The sequence below is a fragment of the Hippocampus guttulatus genome, chromosome 17, assembly GCF_054856545.1.
Source record: "Hippocampus guttulatus isolate MCC_2025c chromosome 17, RoL_Hgut_1.0, whole genome shotgun sequence".
Lineage (NCBI taxonomy): Eukaryota > Metazoa > Chordata > Actinopteri > Syngnathiformes > Syngnathidae > Hippocampus > Hippocampus guttulatus.
In genome coordinates, this window is record NC_141277.1 from 149,733 (window position 1) to 172,740 (window position 23,008).

The following is a 23,008-nucleotide window of genomic DNA, read 5'->3' on the forward strand; positions in this document are numbered from 1 at the left end:
CTTTCACCCAGGAAGGAATCAAACGCAACTTCAATCCGATCCCATCTATTTTCCGATCCGCTTTATTTTCACAAGTCAAATGAAATACAGCAATCTGAAATGAAGCGTAGCTTTCTCCCGGACAACTCCAACAACAACAACAATAATAATCATGTCATTAAACACCGTCAAGGAACCGGGGGATTGGGGGGAACCAAAGTCCCCATTCAGAACACGTCATTGTTCATCTTTGAATTCTGTGAGGTGTCCCGACGACTTCATCAAACGGAATTCGATCCGTTCTACAATCGTTTCGCACCCGCCATATAAAAATCTTCTCCAAAAAAGGCATCGTTTACTGAGAGTTGTTCATTCGACCAAAAAATTCTTGCCATCATCCGACGATTGGTGTCCTAATTAAAAGAAATATACAGGTATACAGTACAGCATGCCGTAATTTTATGTACTCATTTTACTATAATAAAGTCTTAAATGTAGACGAATGCTTTCATTTACTAAATGAACAAGTAGAAAGACAGAATTTTACCCAAATCAGGCATCATTTGACAAGATTTTAGGTGAATTGTTTGTGGATGAGTCAAGCTAATTTTAATTTTTAAGTTGTAGTTATAATAAAATGCTCGCGTAATTTTAAGACAGTCGAGTCGCGATTTCACTGACACTGTTTGCAGTTTTACGCTTTTCGCAGAGTGCCTGGACGCCGCTCCGAGTTTCCTGTACGTCAGTGAACGCACCTTTTGAGTTCCCCTTCGCCTCGTTGTTTTCTCGCTTTTCCCGTCAGCACTGCAGCTGGCAGCGCGGTTTCGTCCTACAAGGTTCCGCCGAGCGGCTCGACTCGTTGTTTGCTGGTCGACCCGGGAGTAGCGAGAGACGGACTTGGACAACCGACCGGGGCCGAGAGGTGGAGTTTTGTGGGGGAGAAGGGGAAAAAAAGGGGAGCAAAAGGGAAAGGAAGGAGGCGAAACCCCGACGGGGCGAGCGGAAGAAAGAAACGAAGCAGTGCACGGCATGAACTCAGCGAGAGCTCGTTGTGGATGAATTTGGCCATTTTTTAAAAACGAAAAACCAAAGTTTCTCCAAAAGTGTCGGCGGCGAAGAAGAGGACGACGAAGACAAGATGATTACGCCCTACTTCGTGGACAATTTCTGGGTAGGTTGCGTCTACTTTCGGGGCTTACACCGGGACCTTCTCGTCTCGTTTCCTTAGCGTCAAATATAAAAAAAAAAAGCAAACCAAAAAATCTGTTAAAATACCCCGCCGTCGTTAGATTCTTAAATGTCATTATCACTATTATGCGTTATTGAGACAATGCCGGATTTTGGTCGGGCCTTTCAAGGGAAGGCAGAGTCGACCGAGCTTGACAATCCCAAAGTTATACGCCCCCCCCCTACCGTTTCCTTTAGCCGTTGCCGATTGGCTGCCGTGGCTTGTGTGCGGACGCTTGCCCCCCCCTTTCGACGATGCCATTGGTTGGCGCGATTGTCACTCACATCTTTCTTGGGGGGGGGGGCGCTCGCGTCATTTTTCTTCCTTCCGTGAAGTTTCAGTGAGAGGCCAGATGTTTAGAATTTCCCCGAAGCTTTTTAAATCGCACAATTTGTTCGTCTTTTACAATTTTATAAATGTTATTGTTAAGTCTGAGAGCCACTGTTTGATGGCGTGCAATGTCATGTTTGTGCCGCGCAAAGGACGTTTCCCCACGGACATGATTTGACGTGGCTATGCTAGCTCAGACAAGAAGAGGCCTGACACTTATTAACTAAGTCACAGGAATGGTTTTGTATGATAACACCTTTTAATAGTAGTGTCGTGCCCTGGAAGGCAAAGTATTTAAGGCCATAATTTGATTCGAGCCACTCTTCTTAAGCCAGGCTTACGACAAATACACCAAAATTCCCTTGAAATTTACAGCAGCCACTTGTCCTTAAAATACCTTATTGTGTGGGAGTGATTCATTAAAAAGAACGTGTCGATGCTTGTACACAGCTGGTTAGTCACATTTATACAATGTTGAAAATCGAATATGTTGGCTTTGAATAAATCCCTCAAAATTTGCTTCGTAGCTCAGTCATTCTTGGCTCAAATTGCGCTTGCCTGACATGGTGTGGGTTTTTGTTTTCTGAAAACATTCGCGATTTAGGAAGTTAAAGGCCCAAAAAAAGCTTGATGCATTAGAAGCCTGATGGCAGTGTCAAAACCTGAGGCCGGCGGTCCAAATCTGGACTGCCGTGCGATTCGTTTCTGCTTTTGATTGACGGGAAACAAGGAGGCGTGCTGCGCCCATGGCCATGTTGAATGCCTCCTTTCCGCTGCATTATTTCCGGCACGTCCTTTATGGCGTGCCGGCGTGGGAATGTTGCCTGTCAACACAAAGTTGAAAAGATATCAACGAGATAATAAAGGAGCATTGTGTCGTCTCCTCTCGTGGTAGCTTGGGTGAAAATGACAATTTCGTTTTTTGTTTTGTTTTTTTTTTTCCAACAAAAAAGGGAAGCATTGTAGCATTAAGAAAGAATGAAATTGATTATTTTGTCAATGAAACCGACATTTTCGCCAGGTGTCATTTGACAAGAATCTCTTTTGTTTGAGAATAGTTTTGGGAATAAATTCACAATTTTTACCAGACTAAAGTTGTCATTTTACGAGACAAAAGTCAAAATTGAAAAGAACGGTGTCATAATTTGATGAGCACAGAGTCCAAATCTTACGAAACCAAAGTTGTTACGCGAAAAGGCAACCGTAATTTGACATGACTGGAGTTGCAACGCACCAAAATGGCCTCATCATCTGACGAAGCATCAAAGCAAAGCCGAGGTGGAGAAAAGCCTCCTGGAACATCTGATTTGGATGCGGAGGCACTTTGTATGGAGACCGCCATCCAACATGAGTTTGACTGTGATTGCTTCATTGTGAGCAGCCATCTCACCGGTCGTTTGAGGAGGGGGGCGCACGCTTGAGCGACCGCACGATCTCCGTTGTGGACTTCTACCGGTCAAGCGAAGGTGCAAATCGCTGAAGCCGACGCGCTGGCGCACGGAACGGAAAGGAGGCGAGCGAGGCGCTCTGTCTGTCAGTCTGCCCTTTGTGCCTCGGCCACAAGAGAATCCAGTGATGGCAAAGATCAGCTGTGTGTTTAACATGCGCCGAGCGCGCGCGCGCACGCCTTGGCTCCCGACCACGATGCCTCCGTTGACTTTTGACTGCAAATCATTAGCCGAAGGGCACACGCACCAACAGAAATCCCACATCCCTGCTCCGTAAGCAGCGTGACGGGTTTTCCTTCCGAGACAAAAAGGATTTGTCCAGCATTTTCTCCTTCCTCCAGAGTCAAATGTCGGATGAAGAAGTGAGCCCAGAGCCTCAACGCGTCAAGCGGGCGGCGGTGAGAAAGGGGGCTTGCGCGGGACGTTGTGGCCCGGGTGAAAGTGCTGACTGTGTCGGCCCGCGCAGGAAGGAGGAAATCACTGGGCAAAAATGAGGATGCTTGCTGAGGTGGCGTTCCTTGCCTTTGTCTCGCACTGGAAGCGCGGCGCTCACTCCAACTATCGAGCCTTTTCCATCACAAAGCAATCTTTGCCGTTCGCGCTGGAGCAAAAAAGAAAAAAAAACAACAACTTCCGATCTGTTCTCACTCCTATGAAGCTGACCGTTGTCCTGCCTATGACCCAAATCTTTTCCCGCCGAAATCCAATTGCGCATCAGAGAATCCGTTGGGGGCGCCTGCCTCGAGGAGACGAGCCGCCACGCATTTTTCTACTGGTCTTGATTTTATTTAGAAAAATCGACCATTTGCTTTGATTTGTCGGATGTGTAACGTACAAATTGTTCTTTTTGTCGCACTAGATTGCGTTCAATGGAGAAGGTTCACGAGACTTGATATGGATCGGATGGGCGCGTGTTTTGAGTCGCTTCCAAAATGTGGTCATTCAAACACGATGGCGTTCACTCCGGCGCCCCGATGCGTTTCGGCGGGTGTCAATGATTGGCGGTTGATGTGCCGGGCCGGTCCCGATCCCCCGCCGCGCCGCTCCCGTGGTCGCACGCGGCAGACGCCGGGAGCATTTCCCGAGATCCTTCAAAGACAAACGCCGAGAGAATTTGTCCGATTCCGACAACATTTCGAGTATTTCCACTTCGCCGGAGCATTGGAATCGGCCAACTGACAGTCTTCCTTTGCTGCCGTTTTCTCGACAGGGCGACAAGAACAACGGCTTTGATGTGCTGTACCACAACATGAAGCACGGACAGATTTCCTCCAAGGAGCTGACCGACTTCATCAGGGAAAGGTAAAAAAAAAAAAAAAGAGAGAGAGTTCAACAATCTCGTTGTCAGCCGAGCGAGAACTTTCCTTGAGCTCCTAGCTTCCTTTACAGCCTGAAACCTTGGCACGTCAGAGCCAGAATCTAAAATGGCGGCAAAAAGCCACTCGGACAAAAAAAAAAAAATCTGACGAGAGCGCCGCTCTTTGCCAGCTACCGTGTTGAGAAATGCGCACGGAAGACACGTAGTCCTAATTGGAACAGTAGCGACGTATAATAAGCGTGTCGGAGGAAAGTGAAGGTGGAGCTTGATTATGTCCCCCTCTGGCGGCCGACACGTCACCCTGCACGTGCGCCGCGCCCGCGCTCCAGGAGTGTCATCGAGGAGGCCTACGCCAGGTCCATGAGCAAGCTGGCCAAGACGGCGGGCAACTTTTCCCAGCTGGGGTGAGTGGAGCGCCCTTTCGAGCCGCGTCGACCCGGTCCCAACGTCTGTCGGCGGCCCTCTCCTCCGCAGGACCTTTGCGCCGGCGTGGGAGCTGTTTAAGGGCTCCACGGAGAAGCTGGCCGCGTGCCACATGGAGCTGGTGCGCAAGCTGCAGGAGCTCATCAAAGACGTGCACAAGTACGTGGACGAGCAGGCCAAAGCGCACAAGAAGGTGAGCGCCCATCGCCGCTCGGCAGCGGACGAAGGGAGAAAAACGAGGTTCTCCCGTGGTCGTCAGACAAAGGAAGAGGTGGCGTCCACCTTGGAGGCGGTGCAGAACATCCAGAGCACGGGGCAGGCCCTGCAGAAGTCCAAGGAGAGCTACAACGCCAAAAGCGTGGAGCAGGAGCGCCTCCGCAAGGAAGGGGCCACCCAGAGAGACGTGGACAAGGTAGGACGGCGCTCGCCGCGGGCCGTCACGGCCTCCTTTTCTCTCGGATTCCGCCGCCCGCCTCGCCGCGAGAGCTGCTTCAAAATCCACGCAAGCGGACGCGCGCGGTGGAAAGCGGGTGTTCTTGTGCCGACGGACCGCTCTTTGTTCCTTCCTTTTCAGGCCGGACTAAAAGCCAAAAAAGCCACAGAGACGTACAAGTCGTACGTGGAGAAATACGCCTACGCCAAGTCGGACTTTGAACTCAAGATGGAGGAAACGGCACAGGTAGGATCTTATTTATTTTTTATTTTATTTTTTTGCTTTGCCCCCGTGAAAACGTCACGATCCTCGTCGTCTTTGTCGCCGTCGACCGCGCGCATGAAGCCCGCCGCCGAAAAGCGGTCCATACGATGTCTTGCCCCCAATTCTTGGGCTCCACCACGGGCCTCGTTGGCCTGCCGTCCCCTCGTCCTTGCCGCCAAGGTGGAGCGGCGTCTTCCGCGCAGCCCGTTTTTGTCTTGGCTCTTCAACGCGTTTGGTCAGGTCCTTTTCAGTGGCCAGCAGAGGGCGCCCTGGGTTTAGTGTCCAAAGTTGGAGAAGCACCGAGCCGGAAAAGGAAAAGGGCACGAGGGCAGCCGTTCGTCCCGGACGTGGAAAAGTGGCACTTGCTTTCACATTTTGTCTGCTTTGATCGCAGAAATTCCAGGCCATCGAAGAAAGCCACGTCCTCCGCATGAAGGACATCATCCGCTCGTACTCGCGCGCCGTGGACGAAACGCACGTGCAAATAGGAGAGGTGAGTGCACGCGCGCATGCTCCGGAACATTCCGGCGGGTGGAGGCGGGCGTTGAGCCGACCGGGTTCACTGGGCGTCAGATGCATTATTGTCCGCTTTGATCACGCTAATGCTTTCGCCGGCGAGCGGGAAACGCGCCGTTCGGCCTTCCGCGCCCGACAATTAAGAAGTGCTCAAAACCCCCTGTGCGAAAGGCGCCTCCGTCACCCTTCCGGCATTGTCGCCGCTTGTTTGCTAACTCGTAGGGTCGGCGCCGCCGGCAAACGCGGCGGGGCAGCCGCGCCCGCCGCGCTGCGCTTCTCGCGTCGTCCGCCGCGGGGCGCTCGACTCCGCAGAAACGGCTCGCGGGGTTGTCTGTCGGCAAGGCCGCCTCTTTCCCAGCTTTGATGAGGAGTCGAGTCACGCTGACGAGCGTCGGGGGGAAAAAAAGGACTCTTGGGTCCTGCAGAAGTTGCACGGCTGTAAAAAAGACGACAGCAAGTCCCCTCTCCAAATTGCGCTGATGGATTCACGTGGTCACTTGAAGAGCACAAGCCTCCAAATAGCGTCGGCTCAATGACTGTCACAATAGTGCCCCCGAAACAGCTCAAAGTAGAAAATAGGTGCGAGTGCGCCTGGACTCGCATCTTCCCCCCGTGGCATCCGCGGCGGACGGTCTGGCAGGCGGGCGAATGGAACTCATTGATGACTGACACACACACACACACAGCCATGCGTTGACTGAGGGATTTGAAGCCCCGCTATCGCTCGAGTCATTTTCCAATGCAGAGAGTAAAAGCGCGACACGATGACAAGAAGAGCGGCATGGGGGCGAGAGTGGAAAGAAGCGCACTGTGTGTGTGGCAGGTGTATCTTTCAGGGTGCGTGCTCTGTTTGTTTTTGCAAGTGAGCTCGTGTGTGAGAGTGAGGATGCCTCGAAGGGAGATGCATGTGGGCCAATGTGCGGCCTTCTCATGGCAGCGGCACCCGACAGCTCGCGTGAGAACGCGTTCCCCCCGACCCCCCCCCCCCCCCCCCCCCCCTCCCTCCCACACCTCCGACTCCATCTCACAGAGCGAATGCACTCCACCTCTCCGCGCGGCCCTCGGGGCCAAGTCGTGCGTGTGCGTTTGCGTCTTTGTGTGAGACTCGCCGGTAAAGTATATCACGCACCTGGAAATGGCGGCGCACGGGCGCCGCGCGCCGCTCTTGCGTCTCCTCCCGGCCCGTCCTTCCCATCCGCTCTGTCAACAAATGGCGCGCCGCTGCCTCCCGTCCTCGCGTTGGCGGCAGAGCGGTTGCGAGCGATCGCGCTCGACCGCTTTGACCGTCTTTCCTGTCACGTGGCGGATTTGGAGGCCATTGCTTTGTGATGACTGAAAACAATGCAAACATCTGTTCGTGGTCAAGTCCAAATTTCAAAAGGCAAAGCCCACTGGAGCGGCTGAACTTTATTTGGGGTCACTCAGAAGGCCTTAAACCGGTGGCAGGTGTGTGTTGAACGTTTCATTTCATTGCATTTGCCGACACAGCCGCATCCCCGCATTCTAAAATTGTGTGCAAAAACACATGATCCGATTTGTTTTTGCAGCCCTCCCCCACCTCCTTTTAAGAAGATTTGTGGTTGTCAATGGAGTTGCGCAGGTTATAAATCACACGTAACGGAAACCTTTTTTTTCTTTTGTTTTAATCTCACAAAAACCTTTCAACAGGGCTGTGTGGAATTTTTCTATGCGCTGCGTTGTGTGGCACACGTTGCGTGTTTCCGTATCGTCGATGTTGTTTTGCATTCAATGTTAGCTTTAGCCTAGCACACTTTCATCAGACCAAATCGACTAACAGCGGCGCACGTATTTCGGGTCATATTCTATCAACCGAGAATTATTTAACGTGACGATTTTGTTTTGTCTCCCCCCCGCCCCCTCCCACGACAACACATTTCAATTGCTCATCCTATTTTTTCCATTTTTTAAATAAATATCTTTGACTTCTTGGGGATTGTGCAGGTTCACAATGAGTTTGTGAGGAACGTGGAGAACACCTCAGCGGAGAGCTTGATACAGAAACTGGCCGAAAGCAAAGGAACGGGCAAGGAGAGACCGGGTAAGCCTTTTTGTTTTTGTTTTTTGGATTATTTCTAGGAGTCCTGTGCTGAACAGGACAAATGCAAAATGAGCGTAGTCCCAAGAGGCTACCGAATGTCAGCCGCAACTCACGCCAAAATACAATTTCATGGCATTTCGCTTCATTTCAATGGCGCTCGTTGATTTTGTTGCCCATTCGCAGTACGAATCCAACTTGTAAGTGAAGGTACATCACGTCCGCTCGTCGCCAACAGATGCTGCGCTGTGCAGAATGACAATGGTGCCCACGTTTTGTGGTTCCGTTCAAAATAATACAGTAGAGTAAACTGCACGCGTAGCCCGAAAAGCTGATCCAGCCTGTGTGCGGTGACAAGTCACCAACTGTTCATTTCGTTCTTGTTGTTCATTTTGACAACGCTCCTCTTAAGTGGCGTTGGCCCGCGTCACTCGGTGCGCGCTCAGCCAAATGCGACAGAACGCCGGGGCACCTGGAGAAAATCCACACTCGCCTGAGGACAACGTGCGAACAAAGCAAAGCAGCGAGGCGGACGCACTCAAATAATAATAATAAGAATAATAATAACCAGGTCGCTTGTGCGTCAACAAAGGCGCTCGCGTGGGTGGCGGCGGCGAGCGGGGCAATTAGATCGGGGCCGAGCGGCCGTGGCGGTCCATCGTGGTAATCTGCCGTCAAGGTAGGCGGGCTCGGCATTCCGGTCAGCGTGCGTCACATGGGGGGGGGGGGTGACTTAAGCGGGCACCGGCGAGCTTTTCGACCGGGTCAAAGCTCAACAATGACTCTTGTGTAAACTTTGCCCACGAGAGCCCGGCCGCCCCCGCATGTCCCCCACTTTCGTCCCACTATTTATTGAAGGCACACCGGAATGCTCATCGTCCCCCCCCCCCCCCCCCCCAGCATGCCATGCGTGTGAATATTTCAAGCCTCCGGGGGCCGTGACGTCGACGCCCCCTCGCCGCCCCATCCTCCTGCTCGTCTCCACTCATGCGCAACATTACGTCAGGCAAGCGGGCGGCTCACCTCGGCGCTGAGTGTGTGTAAACAATGCCTGAAAACCGGCCCTTGTCGAGCTCTGGCCCTCATTTGTTTGGACAGCAGAATTAATTGAGGCGTTAAAAAAAAAAAAAAGAAAAGAAAAAGGGGAAAAACCCCAAATCTTGCCCGCATGGAGCCGTTCATTAGCAGCCATCAGAAATATATGATGAAATGAGCAGCCCGAATTGTTTTTAAAGGGGCAAAAATAAAAAGAATAGTCTCTGAAGGGACTCGAGGACGCTTCGTGAATGAACCTGTCGGCCTGCAGTCGGCTTTTGAGAGCAGAATCGGGCCGCAAAATTTGCCTCCCGTCTTGGCTTTAGCGAGCGAGCCGGCGAGGTCGAATCAACTTTTTATTGCGGAAACGACATGCTTGGAGGAGCGAAGGGGGGCGACGGGGTGCGTTTGGAGTGTTCGACCATATCCAGCTGAGCTGTCGACTGGCGGCGGGCCAGACACGCAAACTCTGCCCGCCTCCCCACCCCCTTTTCAAGCACCCCCCCTCCCAGTGCCACGCCAAGGAAAAAAATGAAAGAAAGAAAGAAAAAAAAAGCATCCGCTACTCACGCACGGCTGCTTGCCGAGTCCAAAAGAAAAGAGACATCTTCCCCTCGATCAACAGACATCGGTTGAAGGGAGGGTTCAACGCTTTGTATAAGACGCACACGTCTGCTGGGGGTGGGGGGGGGGGGGGGTTGTTTCTGATGACGTCGGAGGTGTGCGATGTGCACAATTTGGTTTTGTGTGTGTAAATGCAGGGCCGCGATGCGCGTCAGGTTTTGTGCCACGGTGACGGCGAGGTGAAGAGGAAAGCCGGCCCCGATCCTCTTCGTCGCTCGCTTTGATGGGACTGAGCTGTCAACGCGGCGTCTCTCAATTGTGACTGCACAAACGGGTTCGGGGTCCCCGCGTGTCCCGGAAAAGCCGGCAAAGGATTGAGCAAAGTCACCGTCCGAATGACGTCTTCGACTGGCGTTGTGACCTTTGTGGGAGAAAGAGCGAGGCGTTCCTTGGAATGTCTCTTTTTGGCTGAAGCTTGAGCATTGCAGCCTGGTATTTGCCAACAGTCAAGCAAGCGGTCCAAATTTGCAATCGACGCGCGTTTGTTGCGATAACTTGACGCCGACCGTACCCGCTCGTAAGGCGTCCTCCGGCTCATCCCGGGACTTGACCTTATCGGCGGGGCGGAGAGAGCGTTTCAGGACTGGCCATCGGCGTTGCGATGTTCCTTTGGATCCGCCTAAAAAGGATCACGTCAAGGTGTTTTCTACCCCCTTGCCATATGTCCCCGCGGTCCGCGGTGTCCAAGCGAGAGCATCCCGGCTGTCGATGAGTCGGAGCGCAGCGTCTGCGTCCCGTGTGATGTGCTCTTCTTGAATGCCAATTGTGTTTTGATTGGCATGAACCAGAGAGGGGGGGGGGGGGGCGGTGCAGCCACTGCCGGCGGTGCGGGGCCGATAACGCACAGTAGAGTAGATGGCTCATCGGTGTCCTTTATCCACTTGACTTGGCGTGACGGGCGCCTCTCGTGACTCGCCGCTTGCCCGCGCTTCACACGGGGGCGCCGCCGCACGCCAAACAATGCGTCGATGGAGGGCCCCCCGCCCCGGCGACCCCAGGAGGACGGCGCTCGCCGACGACGCGGCTAATGTATATGTCCCGAGTGGAAACGTTGCCGGCTTTTGTTCTTTTCAGGTCAAAGCACGTTAGCGTAGCCGCCGGGCGCCGCCGGGCGCCGCCGCTTTCCAAGTAGCTGCGTCGAGGCCACGTTCGCTCCCAAAGACCTCGGCCGTGCACTTCACTCGAGTTTCACTTTTGAGTGCGACGCGGCGTGCATTTTACTTTCAGGTGCTCTTTTTTTTTTCTTTTCACTTTTCTGAAGGTGCGGGCTTTCTTTTGCCCGAGCGAGCGATGTCAGGAACTTTCCAGTTGATTCCGCATGTGAGCGTAGGCCGAGGGTCGCTGCTGTCAAATGTTGCTACGTCGTAGCGCGAAATCGCCCAAGTCATACGACCGATGTTTTCCTTCTGTACTTGCGTGTCATCCGCTCGCCCGATCGCTGGCGCCCGTCATGATCGGAGTGACTCGTATCGATGAAGAAAGATTCATAACGAGCCACCGATAATCCGGCGGCTCGCTGACCCTTTGTGTGCCAAATTAACCCAAAAAGATGAAAATGGTGGTGATTTTTTTTTTTTTTTTGTCTCCTTAGGGCCCATCGAGTTTGAGGAGTGTAACGCCGCCATCGCCGCCGAAGGTAGGAGGAGCTTCACTCGCCATATCTCATCCGTCACCTGCGTCAACAAATGGCGGGATGCGCTCCGTTTTGTGTGGCCGTAGGTGCCAAAGCCAGGAGGAGAAAGCCATTTGGCATCCCGGGACGCCGGAAAGACAAAGACGCCGACTCCACGTAAGGATTCGCACGAGATTGTCGCTGGACGCGCCGCCTTGCCGCCGACAAATGAAATGAGGCCTCGTCCCCGAATCCCAAAAGACACCAAGGCGTTTTAGTTTGTGTCTTTTCAAGCCATCAACCGCGGTGTTGACTGGCGTGATTTTCAACCATGTATCGCATCGGGAAATTTCACACAAACATTGGCGAGTGCTCGTTCGCAGCCCGCATTCGGTCCGCGTGTAAAGTCGCTCATCGAACACGACGAAATGCCTCCGATCGCCGCCGTCGGGCGGAATCCTCCAGTCTGCGAATCGTTATTGATTTCAGGAAGCCCAACAGCATATTTTGGAGGCATCCAAAAGGTTTACTTCACCAATAATTTCAACAAAGAAAAAAAAGTGCTGATTTGTAAGGGGGGGGGGGTGGGAGGAGCTTGAGCAATGGCACTTTGTGACGCTAGAAATAATTGTACTTTTGTATTATTGTGCAGGAACAAGCTTTCTGAGCTTCCGGGGGGGGGGGGGGTTGGGTGGTTTTTATTTTTTTTCCCGCCCTTGAAATGTGTCAATGATGGCAATGGGCGCTACAGTCGCGTGTTACTCGCCGTTGTCCAATTCGGGCGATTGTGCGCAATGCGATGTTTGTCTCAACAATGTTGAGTGTTTTGTCATGCTACCGTGTCCCTTTTGGTCTTGCAGGGAATCGACGGAGGCAGAAAGTGTGAGTAAACGACTTCCTCTCTCTCTCCTCGCCGTGGTGGCGTGTCGTGTTGTTGTTGTCGCTGGCCATGTCGAGCAGCGGGGGGGGGCGCTCATTTTGTGTCGTGTCTTACTACTTGAATGTGTGACTCTCTCTCTCTCTCTCTCTCTCTCTCTCGCCGCTTCCCCTCTTGTTTGTTTTGCAGATTTGCTCATTCATTCATTCATTGGGCTCGTCTTTGTTTGTGTTTGCAGAACGCTGCCAACGGCGCCCCCCCCGGGTACTACGGGGCCATAGACATTCAGAACGCCGTAAGCGAGCCAACACGCACGCACGCGCGCGCGCGCACCGCCGCACGTTGTTTTCCAAGTCCCCGTCGTCCGTATCCAATGAGCTAGTCTCCCGCACCCGCCCCTCGTACGCTTCCCGTATCTTGAATGTTTGGGATCGCGACGAGCGAGGTGTTTAGGACGCATCCCGTTTGCGGCCTCGGACGCCGGTCGACGGCGTCGAGTCGCGTACCGACGCGGCGGCTGCGGAGCGACGCTTTTCAATTTCCAATTTTCTTCCTCATTCGGGAAATGGAGGCCCACGACTCCCCCCTGCCGCCCACGCGACTTGATTGGCCTTTGCCTTTTTGCAGAATGTTCCGCGAGTCGACGACGAGGGCTTCTGCATCCGGCCCAAATCCCTGGAGAATGATATCCTTCAATGTCCGCTTCTCAATCCAAAATAAACCCTTTGCCGTACGTGACGCCGTATCATTTAGAAACAACAAAACCAGCAACCCCCCCCCCCCCCCCAAAAAAAAGCACCAACTTTTGTGGGCCTTTTGGAATTGTCAGCGGGCCGACGTGCTCATGAAGAGGGAAAAGCAAATTGCCGTGCGCTCGTCGGTCTCCGCGCTCGTTTGTTTGTTTTTTCCCTTCTTTGGCTCCTTAACCGGACGGGGCCAACATGCCAAAGAGAATTCCTTCTACTCGTCCAGCGACTCGGAGGACGAGGAGGAGCCGCGCAAGTTCCACGTGGAGATCAAGCCCGTGCAGCCCAACAACGGCACGCACCAGAACCGCGCCGCCATCGACGAGCTCAAGGCCTCCGTCGGCAACATCGTCCTGTCGCCGCCGACCTCGGTACGTCGCTGTTGAGATGCACCCCCCGTCTGCCCCCCTGCCTCCCTAATGGTAAGGGGGGAAAAATTGGTTGTCTTTCCCTCGGCCCCGTGCAGTGAGTCAGTGGACCCCCGGAAGGGGAAAGAACGCTCCCGCTCCGCAACACTAGAGGGCAACAGGGGAAGGTTTTGGTCACGCTTGGCCGCCGACGGCATTCCTGGCCCCCTTTCAAGGCATTGATTTTTATACTTAACAAGAGCCTGAGCATTAGCTCGTGACTCGCATGAGGATTTACGCGATTGCATTAGCCCCCCCGCCCCAGGCGACTTAACGGAACACCAAGTTAAATACGGTGTTTACATACATTTCCCAGGATCTCTTAACTTGACTCGGGGATTTTCAACTCATGTCTCCGGAATGGTTTCGGGCAAGAATGAAGAGTTTCCATCGTTGGCAGAAAAGTTTTTCGCATACAAATGACATCGGCTATTTCCAGACATAAATGACAAGTGACGTTTCCTTTGTTTGAAGTCATGGCGTTGTGCGAGCCGGACGTTGTTTTTCTGGACGCGGGTCACAAATGCTGACGGCTGGAGGCAAGCGCAGCAAATACACTCTGCCACTTGTCATTGCCGGGTGAAAATATTCACGTATTTTCTCATCCGTGTCACGAAGGAAGAGAAGAAGGGGTGATTTTCAAAAAGCAAACCCAACTTTCACGAATGACTTCCTCATTGAGTGGCGACCTTTGATGAGCGCCATCCTTGAATGGAAATGGATTTTCATCAAATTAAAAGTCCAAAGGAAAGAGAACTAGCAAGAAGCGTCACACCAATCACAAAAGCGCCGTCATATTTATATCGATATATCTCAACGCTGCTTGTGGGCGATGTGAAGCCCCAAAAGGTGCTTGGTCATCATGGGACCAATGAAGGCCTGGCCCCTTTCAAAAAAATGTAGACTACTTGACTTGCGTTGCCCAAAGGCAACAGTTTTTTTTTTTTTTTCATTTCCGTCAGTCCGTTTTCTCTTCCTACTTCTTCTTTTCAACCAAGTTGACTGCAGAGTTTCTCTTTGTTTTTCTTTTTTCAGGGCCAAATGCGGAGGAACCAATCCAGTGAGTAGATCTTTTGCTCCTTCTTTCTTTTCCTTCGCCTCCTCGCGTCCCCCCCCCCCCCCCCCCCCAAGTGCCTTTTGACCGGGCGCTTGTTTTTCAAAGAGAAGCCGAGCGAGAGCGACACTTCCCGGTGGCGGTGGGGTGGGGGGACAAATTGCCGTTCTTTTCCCGGGACCGGCGGCCTTTGTTTGCCTCCGAGCGCCGCGTGGCTGACGCTTGTGCTTTTCCCTCCCGGCAGGTGACGAGCTGGCCAAAGCGCGAGCGCCGGCTTCATACGAGTGAGTCGAGCAACTTTGTGGCGTCGTTCACCTCTTGCGGGGGCCCGCCTGAACTCACATTTGATTGCGTGGCGGTCGCTCCGGTGGGCTCAGACCCTCTCGGAGTCTTATTTTGTAAATTCTGGTAAAGTCCTAAAAGCACGCTTGTATTTGTATCACCTTGCGATTGACTAGAATTCTTTAGGATGAGTTGAAAATGCCGGCCGCAAGCAAACGTGGTCTTTTCTGGATGTTTTTGTGGGTTGGGCTCGCCCGGCTGCAGACTGAGCAACAACGACCTGCTGTCCCTGGATCCGCTCGGCCCGTTCCTGAGCGCCGCTTCCTCCCATCTCGTGTCCGCGTCCGCAGGTAAGCAAACATTTTCTCAATTGTGCCCCCCCCCCCCCCCCCCCCGCCAAAAAACTACCTGATGTTAGTGAATTGAAACTCTTGTGTTCACCTTGATTTGAATCCCCACAGAATTACAAAGGGGGCAATACAAAAGGAAAGGCGTCCAATTCTCCGCGTCACATCTCCCCTCCCGTGTGCACCCCCGCGTCTGAGGTGTCAGCGGAAGCCGAGTTGGGCGGTGCGGCGGCCTTTGCGTGCTGCGTTTGTAGAGGCGCGACATTAGCGCTGACCCGGCGCCCGAGCGCGGCCGTAATCCAGCTTTAATTGGCACCTCGTCGGGGTCGCGCGGGTCTCCCCGTGTCGGCCCCCGCCCGCCCCGGCGCGCATATTGTCAAACGACGTCTCGTTACCGTCGAAGCTTCGATGTCAAAAAGAGCATCGGGCGATTGCTGGTGTCTTCATTTCTTCTTTCTGAACACGGCCGCATGTGGCTTTTGCATTTCTTTCAGAATCAGAATCAGAATCAGAATCATCTTTATTGGCCAAGTATGTAGAACACACAAGGAATTTGTCTCCGGTATAACACGCTGCATTAGTATCATCGTAAACAACAAATCATTGAACCATTTTAGAGTACCTGTTGAAAGATCGATCTCAAAACGGGAGCATTGGAACAGGGGTGTGCAGACTTTTTTTTTCTCCCCCCCCCTCGCGCTTTGGACCGATGGCGCTGAAAAAGCTCCGTCGGCGTCGTCTCCGTGGGGCTCGCCGGAAACGCCCGCCCGGGCCCGCAGCGCCCCCGTCGAGCCCGCCGATCGCGCCTGCAACCCCGCGGCCGGCGACGGCGCCCTCCCCTCTGCGCCGGGGGGCCAAAGCGGGCGGCGAGCGGCCAGCCGGGCGAGCCGCTTCCTCTCGGACGACTCTGCCGGCCGAGGATTTTTGGACACGTTCTTGAGGTCGAGCGACGGGGCTGCGTCAGTATTGCCGGGTAACGTTTGCGGCAGATGCCTGCGTGCTCGTCCTTGATTGATTTTTTTTCATTGATTTTTTTTTTTGGGGGGGGGCGGGCTTTTAGGCTTTGAGTGTTTTATTTCTTTTCACTCACACCTTTGACTTTTTTTTTTTTCAAAGTGTTTTATTTGGCCTGCTATTGACATTTTCCTTGATCTGCAAGTTTTTGCCTGTTTGTATTTTGTCGAATTGCGTGCGCTGACTCCCTCCCCGTTTTTCTTTGCTTTGGGTTTGCATTTGACCTCGACCCGGAGCTGCATACGAAGCATGACGGCTCTGCTCGTTGGTCCTTTTCCTCGTTGCCCGATGGCCTTTGTTTTGCCGTTGCGTCGCTTTTGTTGATTTTTCCCTTGAGCCGGTCGCACGCTCCCTCGATGTTTTGTTGAGTATGACGTCGACGAGCGTCGTGCTCGTTGGTTTGGCTGAATTTTTCTTTTGCCGCGCTTGTGCATTTTGGCCCCGCCTCCTGTTTTGCCGCTCGACTTGTGCCACTCATCGGCATCTCGCGCTGTGCCTCGCGTAGCGCCCAAGCGTCCGAGCGCCCCTGTGACGGCGGGCGCGCTGGTGCCGCCGCCGCGTCCCTCCTCCCGGCCCATATTCCCCGTGGGAAAACTCGGCGGCATCGCGGAAATTGTGAGTTGAAACAAAAGCGCTCGAAACGCCTGTCGCCGGCGTGATGACGTCCTTCCGCTTCCCCCCCTCCAGACGAGACCCTTCAGTCCGCTCGGCGCCAGCCCGCCCCCCGCCGCGCCGCTGGCCCGCGCCGAGAGCTCGTCGTCGCTGTCCTCCAACGCCTCGCTCGGCGCCGCCAACAACCCCGCCGTGGGTAAGGAGCGCCGACGCCATTTTCAAGACAGCTTTGGTCCCTTCGCCTGGAGCCCGCCTTCATTTCCCATCCATCTCCATGGCGTCCGTCCTTTTGAACTTTGATCTCTGGCGCTTCCTCCTTTCTATCTCGTCCACCTTTTGTTCCTCCTTTTTCTGCCTTCCTTCTTCGGGCGATTCCTTTGCCAGCTCGGGACCGTTTCTCCGCCGTCCGTCTCTTCTTTCCGCCGTTCCTCCTTGAGCGCGCTTTGCTTTATCCGTCCATGTTGCATCCGGCCATCCGTCCCCGGGTTTGCTTCCTGGCGCCGTCCTCATTTCCTCGGTCGAGGTCCCGTGGCCCGCATGAGCTTTCTTCTCTCCCCCTCGACTCTCGGGCCTTCACCCGCCACTGGCTTCCCATGCTGGATTGCGTGGGTTGCTCCTCCCCCTTTTTTGTGTCCCCCTCCTCCTCCTCCTCCTCCTTTGCTTGTTTTGGTTCAAGAGGACCTTGGCGAGGCCATGCGAAACACCCGCAGGTATCCGGGAAGGCCACGGATCGCTCGGGGACGGAAGGCGGTGTCGCGCGGCCCCGGTTCCCCCCCCCCTTCCTTCCTTCCCCAGCTTCCTCGCCGGTCGGCCTCCTGACGCTCTCGGTCTTGTCGTCGTCCAGGCACGTCCCGCGGCCCCAGTCCGGTGACGCTGGCGTCCCAGGACGCTCTGCCCATCGCCGTGGCCTTCACGGAGGCCGTCAATGCCTACTTCAAAGGCGCCGACCCCGCCAAGTAAGTGTGGCGTGCAAGGCTTCTCCAAGCGAGTCGATGTCGTGTTGGAATTTTCAAGATGCGTGCCGTCCACCTTTGTGCCGCAGGTGCATCGCGAAGATCACGGGCGACATGACGCTGTCTTTCCCCTCGGGCATCATCAAGGTGTTCACGGGCAACCCCTCGCCCGCCGTCCTCACCTTCAAGTTGAAGAACGCCGGCCGGCTGGAGCAGATCCTCCCCAACCAGCAGCTCCTCTTCAGGTCAGCCTTTTTTTTCTCTTCCCGGGAGCCAGCGGCGCGGGACACCGAGACGGGGGCTGGGGGCGGGTGGAATCGAATGAGCCGGCGGACCCCGACGTGTCATCGAGCTGTCGGGCAAATACTTTCCAGCAGATGGCGAGAAGTCGGCGAGACACGGCAAACAAATCTCGCCCTTTGGATTCCGCGTCGTTGACGTTTCCCCTCCGCTTTCCCCTCCGCCGGCAGCACGGAAGCAAACGGGCCGCCGTCGGGGCGCCGCGGACGGCCGTTCCGCGAGCCGGGCCTTCTGACCCCGCGTGCGCCTCTCTTGTCGCGCAGCGATCCGTCCCGGGGCGACTCGGACCGCAAGGACTTCTGGTTCAACATGCAAGCGCTGACCGCTTACCTCCGCAAAGCCTCGGAGCAAAACCCCGCCGCCTCCTACTACAACGTGGACGTCCTCAAGTACCAGGTCAGTCCTTGCCACGCCATCGACCCTCGCGGGAAGCGCGAAAAGACGCCGCCCTCGGCCCAATCGACGGGATTTTCGATCTGAAATTGCATTTCCTATCCCGAAAAAAAATAAACAACCCCCCCTGCCCCCCCCCCAAAAAAAATGCCTTCTGCAAGAATGTCATTGATGAAAACGTCCCAGAGTCCAATATCAAGTATTGAACCGTTGCCGCACTCTGATATGCACCTTCCGATGTCTGGGCCTTGGCCACCAGGGGGCGGTGTAACGCATGTAGGTTTGATTAGGAAAGAGAAGAAGACCGGGGCAACGGCCTCGCGACCGCAATCACTTTTCACGGCAGCGAGGGCAAACAGCCTGCGGTTGCGGGCTGTGTCTGCAGGAATTTCGTGTTACGTGCCAAACGCAAGAAAAACTTGAAATGTGCCATTTTCACCTGTTTTCCGGCTTTGGTCACGCGAAGGCCGCCATGTCGAAAATTGCGCTCAAAGGTGAACTCCGACCGAAGCGGCCCGGGGCAAGTTGGGCGACGGGGAGGGAGGGAGCCACAGCGCCAACACGCGGAGGCTTCAGAAAGGACAAGACCAAGGAGGAGCTGACCCGGACTGCGCCGTGCGTCCTCAGGTGCGGTCGGACGGCATCCGCTCCACGCCGCTGAACCTTGCCGTGTACTGGAAGTGCGCGCCGGGCTCCACCGACCTGCGCGTGGACTACCGCTACAACCCGGACTCCATGGCGGCGCCGGGCCCGCTCGGCGGCCTGCAGATTCTGGTGCCCGTGGACGGCGGCGTCACCGGCATGCAGTCGCTGCCCGTCGCCCTTTGGTTGGGACCGCACACACGCACGCACAATAGAGAGGGGAGAAAAAAAACAAAATCCATCAAATCCCGGCCCTCAATTTGGGTCCTTTGCACTCATCTCATTGGCATCGTTTCCAAAAGTGCCAACTTCCAAAGGAAAGTTGGAAAGCAAAGCCAAGCAATTGCCGGTCCCGCGCCTGCCGTCTTCCAAAATGACTTTGATGCATTCGGGCGGGGATGTCAAATGTCACTGGACCCCCGTTTGAGAAACGCAAAAGCTTTTCAAGTTTGTCTTGTCCTCGAATAGGCGTCAATGTCCCGCTGTGCTTTCAGGAACGCCGAGCAGAATAAATGTCTTTGGAAGCTGAGCGACATTTCGGAAAAGTCTGAAAACCAAGGTGGGTTCGTCTTTTGGAGCCAGACCGCGTGGCCTTGAACCTCCTTCCGCCACCGCGTGACCCAAAAAGTCCGCTCAAGGCTTTGCGAGTGACCGCCGGTGGTTTCACTTTAAAGTGAACTTGAAGAGAGGTTGGCAATTAAGGGCTTGAAGGGGGGGGGCGAATTGATGACCGTCTGTCAAACCGCTGCTTGTTTCGCATTTTGCTACCACCGTCGCACTTTTTTCCCCCCCTCACAACTTAAGGCAAAACAAAAACCCAATGGAGCGATGGCTCGTCGCGCGAAATACTCTCCAAGCCGGGTCACTCCTAAATCTTGTTCAGTTGATGCGCGTCGGTCGTCCGGCGGCGGCGTGATTGATCGTGTTGCTTTTGAACAGGCGCCGGCTCCCTGCGGGCCAAGTTTGAGGTGTCGGCCGGCCCGTCCAACCCGTCCACGCTGGCGGTGCAGTTCACGGGCGAGGGCGGCACGCTGTCGGGCGTGGACATGGAGCTGCAGGGCGCCGGCTACAGGCTGTCGCTCAGCAAGAAGAGGTTCGCCACGGGTAAGGCCCCGCCCGCAAACGCCACCCCCAAAAGGCCTTTCGCCCAAAGAGAAAAGCGCTCGTGAGCGCGACCCCGCACGCGACCGCTTTCTCAAGATGGCCACAAAATGAGTTGCTTGGGGTTTTTTTATGTCCCGGTTGACTCGTCAAAAAGTCCAAGTTGCAGCAAAACGCGCCGAGGATGGCTCGATAGGAAAGGCGGCCGATTTTGAGTTCTGGTCGGGCCTCTTTCGAGGTCGAAACCTTTGCCGAGCGGCGGGCGGACATTTGCCGGCACTTTTCACGTCTGAGGAAATTTGGCCAAGGTTTGAGCGTTGCGTTGAAAATCTCTTTTCAACGGAACGGATAACATTGTCACGCTAAAGCTTCTGTGCGTGGACGCGGTCGTGGGCTTTCTCAACGACGACTTTTTCACCATTTGCTTGTTTTAAAAAAAAAAAAAACGGTGCCAAGTCAGCTATGATGGCAAAGCTCGTGAGGAGCGCGTTCCAGATCTCAGCTTGGCTTGTCAAGTCGTCAGGATGTGAAGCAGAAAGGTGCACGGCGCCAGCCCTGATTTCTTGCGCTCGTTGTGCCGTCTCAGGTCGCTATATGGCAGATTGCTGAGGCGGAAGCGTTTCAAAGGCCTTCTCTCACTTCGGCCGCCGGCGGGAATCCCGACGACAAAGCAGCACTGAGTACCGAACACTGTTGACTGGAAAAAGTCAAAGCGAGGCAAAGGTGAGCGTCGAGGGCCACGCGGCGCTTCGGACCATTTTCAGCCTCTCCATCCCCAACGGAGCGCTTGATCTCATCGATGTCGATTTGACATGAGAAAAAGAAGGCGGGCCACGCTTTTTTTCTCTCTCGGCGTAACCCCGCGCACTGTATCAATATTAACGGCTAGAAAAACCTTCACCATCATTTTGTTGCTCTCGAATTGTGGATGGTGCGCAATGAAGAAAGAGTCGTAGCACAAAAAGAGAGAGAGAGCGAGAAAAGAAAAAGCCACGACCTCGGTGCCTCCTCGCAACACCGCTCGTTTTTTTAGAAACGGGCGTTTGGGTTTCAGGGCTCTTTTTTAAATGTGTTTTAAAACAACTGTTGTAAAAGCGTTGCGATGCTTTAAAAATTAACTCGTAGCCTTTCAACAAAACTTGAACTTTTTTTTCGGGGGGGGGCGCGATTTGTGCCCTTGTCAGCCAAGGAAAAACCGTGCCTGATCGATAGCACCGCCTCTTGTTCGGATGCTGAAAGGAAGATGCCTTTGCCATCGGAGGCTTTTTCTCAGACACCTAAAATGGACGCCCGTCGGTGTCGCATGATCTTGAGATTTTGATGAGAGCGAGCTTTGTCTGCCGTGGACAAGAAATAAATCAGCAAATCTGAAATCATCCCTTTGAAGTATGCCACCTTCTGAGTCGCCACTTTTAGCAAGCTGGTTCTTGCTCGTCCTGAACTACGAAAACGGGGGGGGGGGGGGGGCCTCCGTGTTTGGCCACTTTTTTTCTTTGCAAATTAATGTCAGTGATTGTCAAACATTGTAATTGCTTTCGTTCAACAAATAGGAGCCACTTATTTGTCTCTGCGTAATGAATTCTCACTGTGCCTGTATTAAATGTGTAATATATGAATATATACAAATATACGAATGACTACTTGAAGCTCGGTGTCACTCATTTCAAGTGATGGTTTTTGTGGCGCAATTGCAAACAACGCGCGTCACGTTCTCGATTGGCGACCCCAATGTCGGGAGGGTGTCCGGCGTCTTTGTCGTCCGTGTTTGTCCGAAGGCCCGGCGGAGTCGGAGGCTCCCCGCCCCGCCCCGCCCCGCCCGCACGGCTGACTCTTGATGGAGCGTTTCGAATTGATGTGCCTGCTGGCCGTCGGCCAGGAGAACCATCTGAACAAACAAGAGACGAGGATGCTGGAACTCTGTTGCGCGAATAAGGACTGCCCGCTGCTCCTCGGATTGCCCGTCCCACCGGGCCCTCCCGCGGTCTCCCAAAAGATGCAGCTAACCGGGCGACCGGTCAATTCTATGGGCAACAAAGCGGCTGGCAAAACAGCCAACGAGGCTACCACGCGTCAACTCATCAAGCATTTAGCAAACCAACCAATGGGGCAAAGCCCATGCTCCCGCGTTGCCCTGCTAAACCACAACCAAGCGCAGGGCAACGGAACCGACGGCAGGGCCAACGTCTCAACGGATCGATTGGCCAAAGCCCGTTCGTCCCGAAAGCGAGCGCGTATCGACGACCCGGTCGGCAACTCAAACCACTTGAACGACGCGGCCGGCAAAGGGCCAGCCGATTCTCCCAAAATGGCCGTTCAACCGAAACGGCGAGCCACCGCATTCCATCGATAACCACCGAATGGACCGACCTGTCGATGACCTCCAAAGTATCCGCCCCGGCAGGCAATCAAAGTCGAGCAACGCTCCAAACCACGCCGGTCCCGCCTGCCTTCCGCTTTCCCAAGACAAAACGGGGAGGATTCAAACGGCCAATGTGGAGCGGGCTGCGCTCGGCCGCCGCCTCGTCATCCCCGGGGAGGGGCGGCGGACCCTTCCGTGCCGCCTTCACGGAGCCGTGTCACATACAATTTCGTCATGGTAAGCGAGTGTGTACGTTGGGGAAGGAGGCGGGGGGGGGCTGGGCTGACTCAAACATGCTCCCATCCTCGCTCCAATCGTTGCCTCTCAAAAGTCGGAAAGAAAAAGACTCAACCGAGACAACGCGGTGACGCACGTCAAACGGAAGTCGGTGCGCAACGGCCGTGATGTTCTAGTCGGCTTTCCCTGCCGTTTCATGTCGCCAAAGGTGTGGAACGGGAGAAGGGCCCCGGAGTGGCTCAAGTAGCCCCGTCTGAAAACACCGCAAGTCAGCCGTTTTGCTTCGTGCTTTCGGCCATTTTTCTTTGTTTGTTGACAGCATGTTCAACCCGTTGGAATCGCTTCTTACCGGCATTCCCAAGAGACCCGAGTCCCGTCTTTTCATACCGGATTTGGTGCATTTTGTCCAATGTTTCGT

At 54.4% G+C, this 23,008-nt stretch overlaps 1 protein-coding gene across 6 annotated transcripts; it reads left to right on the plus strand.

Moving 5' to 3' along the window:
- The first annotated feature begins 730 nt into the window (after positions 1 to 730).
- fcho2 (FCH and mu domain containing endocytic adaptor 2) lies at positions 731 to 21,640 on the plus strand. 6 transcript variants are annotated; one of them, XM_086134259.1, is made up of 27 exons: positions 731 to 1,150; positions 4,196 to 4,287; positions 4,633 to 4,707; positions 4,778 to 4,919; positions 4,986 to 5,138; positions 5,301 to 5,405; positions 5,818 to 5,916; positions 7,902 to 7,998; positions 11,246 to 11,290; positions 11,374 to 11,443; positions 12,127 to 12,148; positions 12,382 to 12,438; positions 12,771 to 12,828; positions 13,085 to 13,260; positions 14,332 to 14,356; positions 14,595 to 14,634; positions 14,876 to 14,982; positions 15,704 to 15,952; positions 16,499 to 16,608; positions 16,681 to 16,801; positions 17,450 to 17,561; positions 17,648 to 17,803; positions 18,029 to 18,254; positions 18,879 to 19,078; positions 19,388 to 19,452; positions 19,833 to 19,997; positions 20,581 to 21,640. In XM_086134259.1, the coding sequence occupies exons 1-27, from the start codon at positions 1,118 to 1,120 to the stop codon at positions 20,601 to 20,603; spliced, it is 2,823 nt and encodes a 940-aa protein (XP_085990385.1). In that variant the 5' UTR covers positions 731 to 1,117; the 3' UTR covers positions 20,604 to 21,640. The 6 variants fall into 6 exon arrangements, with proteins under 6 accessions (XP_085990385.1, XP_085990386.1, XP_085990389.1 ...); XM_086134260.1 differs by having other exon boundaries at positions 732 to 1,150; positions 14,897 to 14,982; XM_086134261.1 differs by having other exon boundaries at positions 734 to 1,150; positions 18,122 to 18,254.
- Positions 21,641 to 23,008: the final 1,368 nt, after the last annotated feature.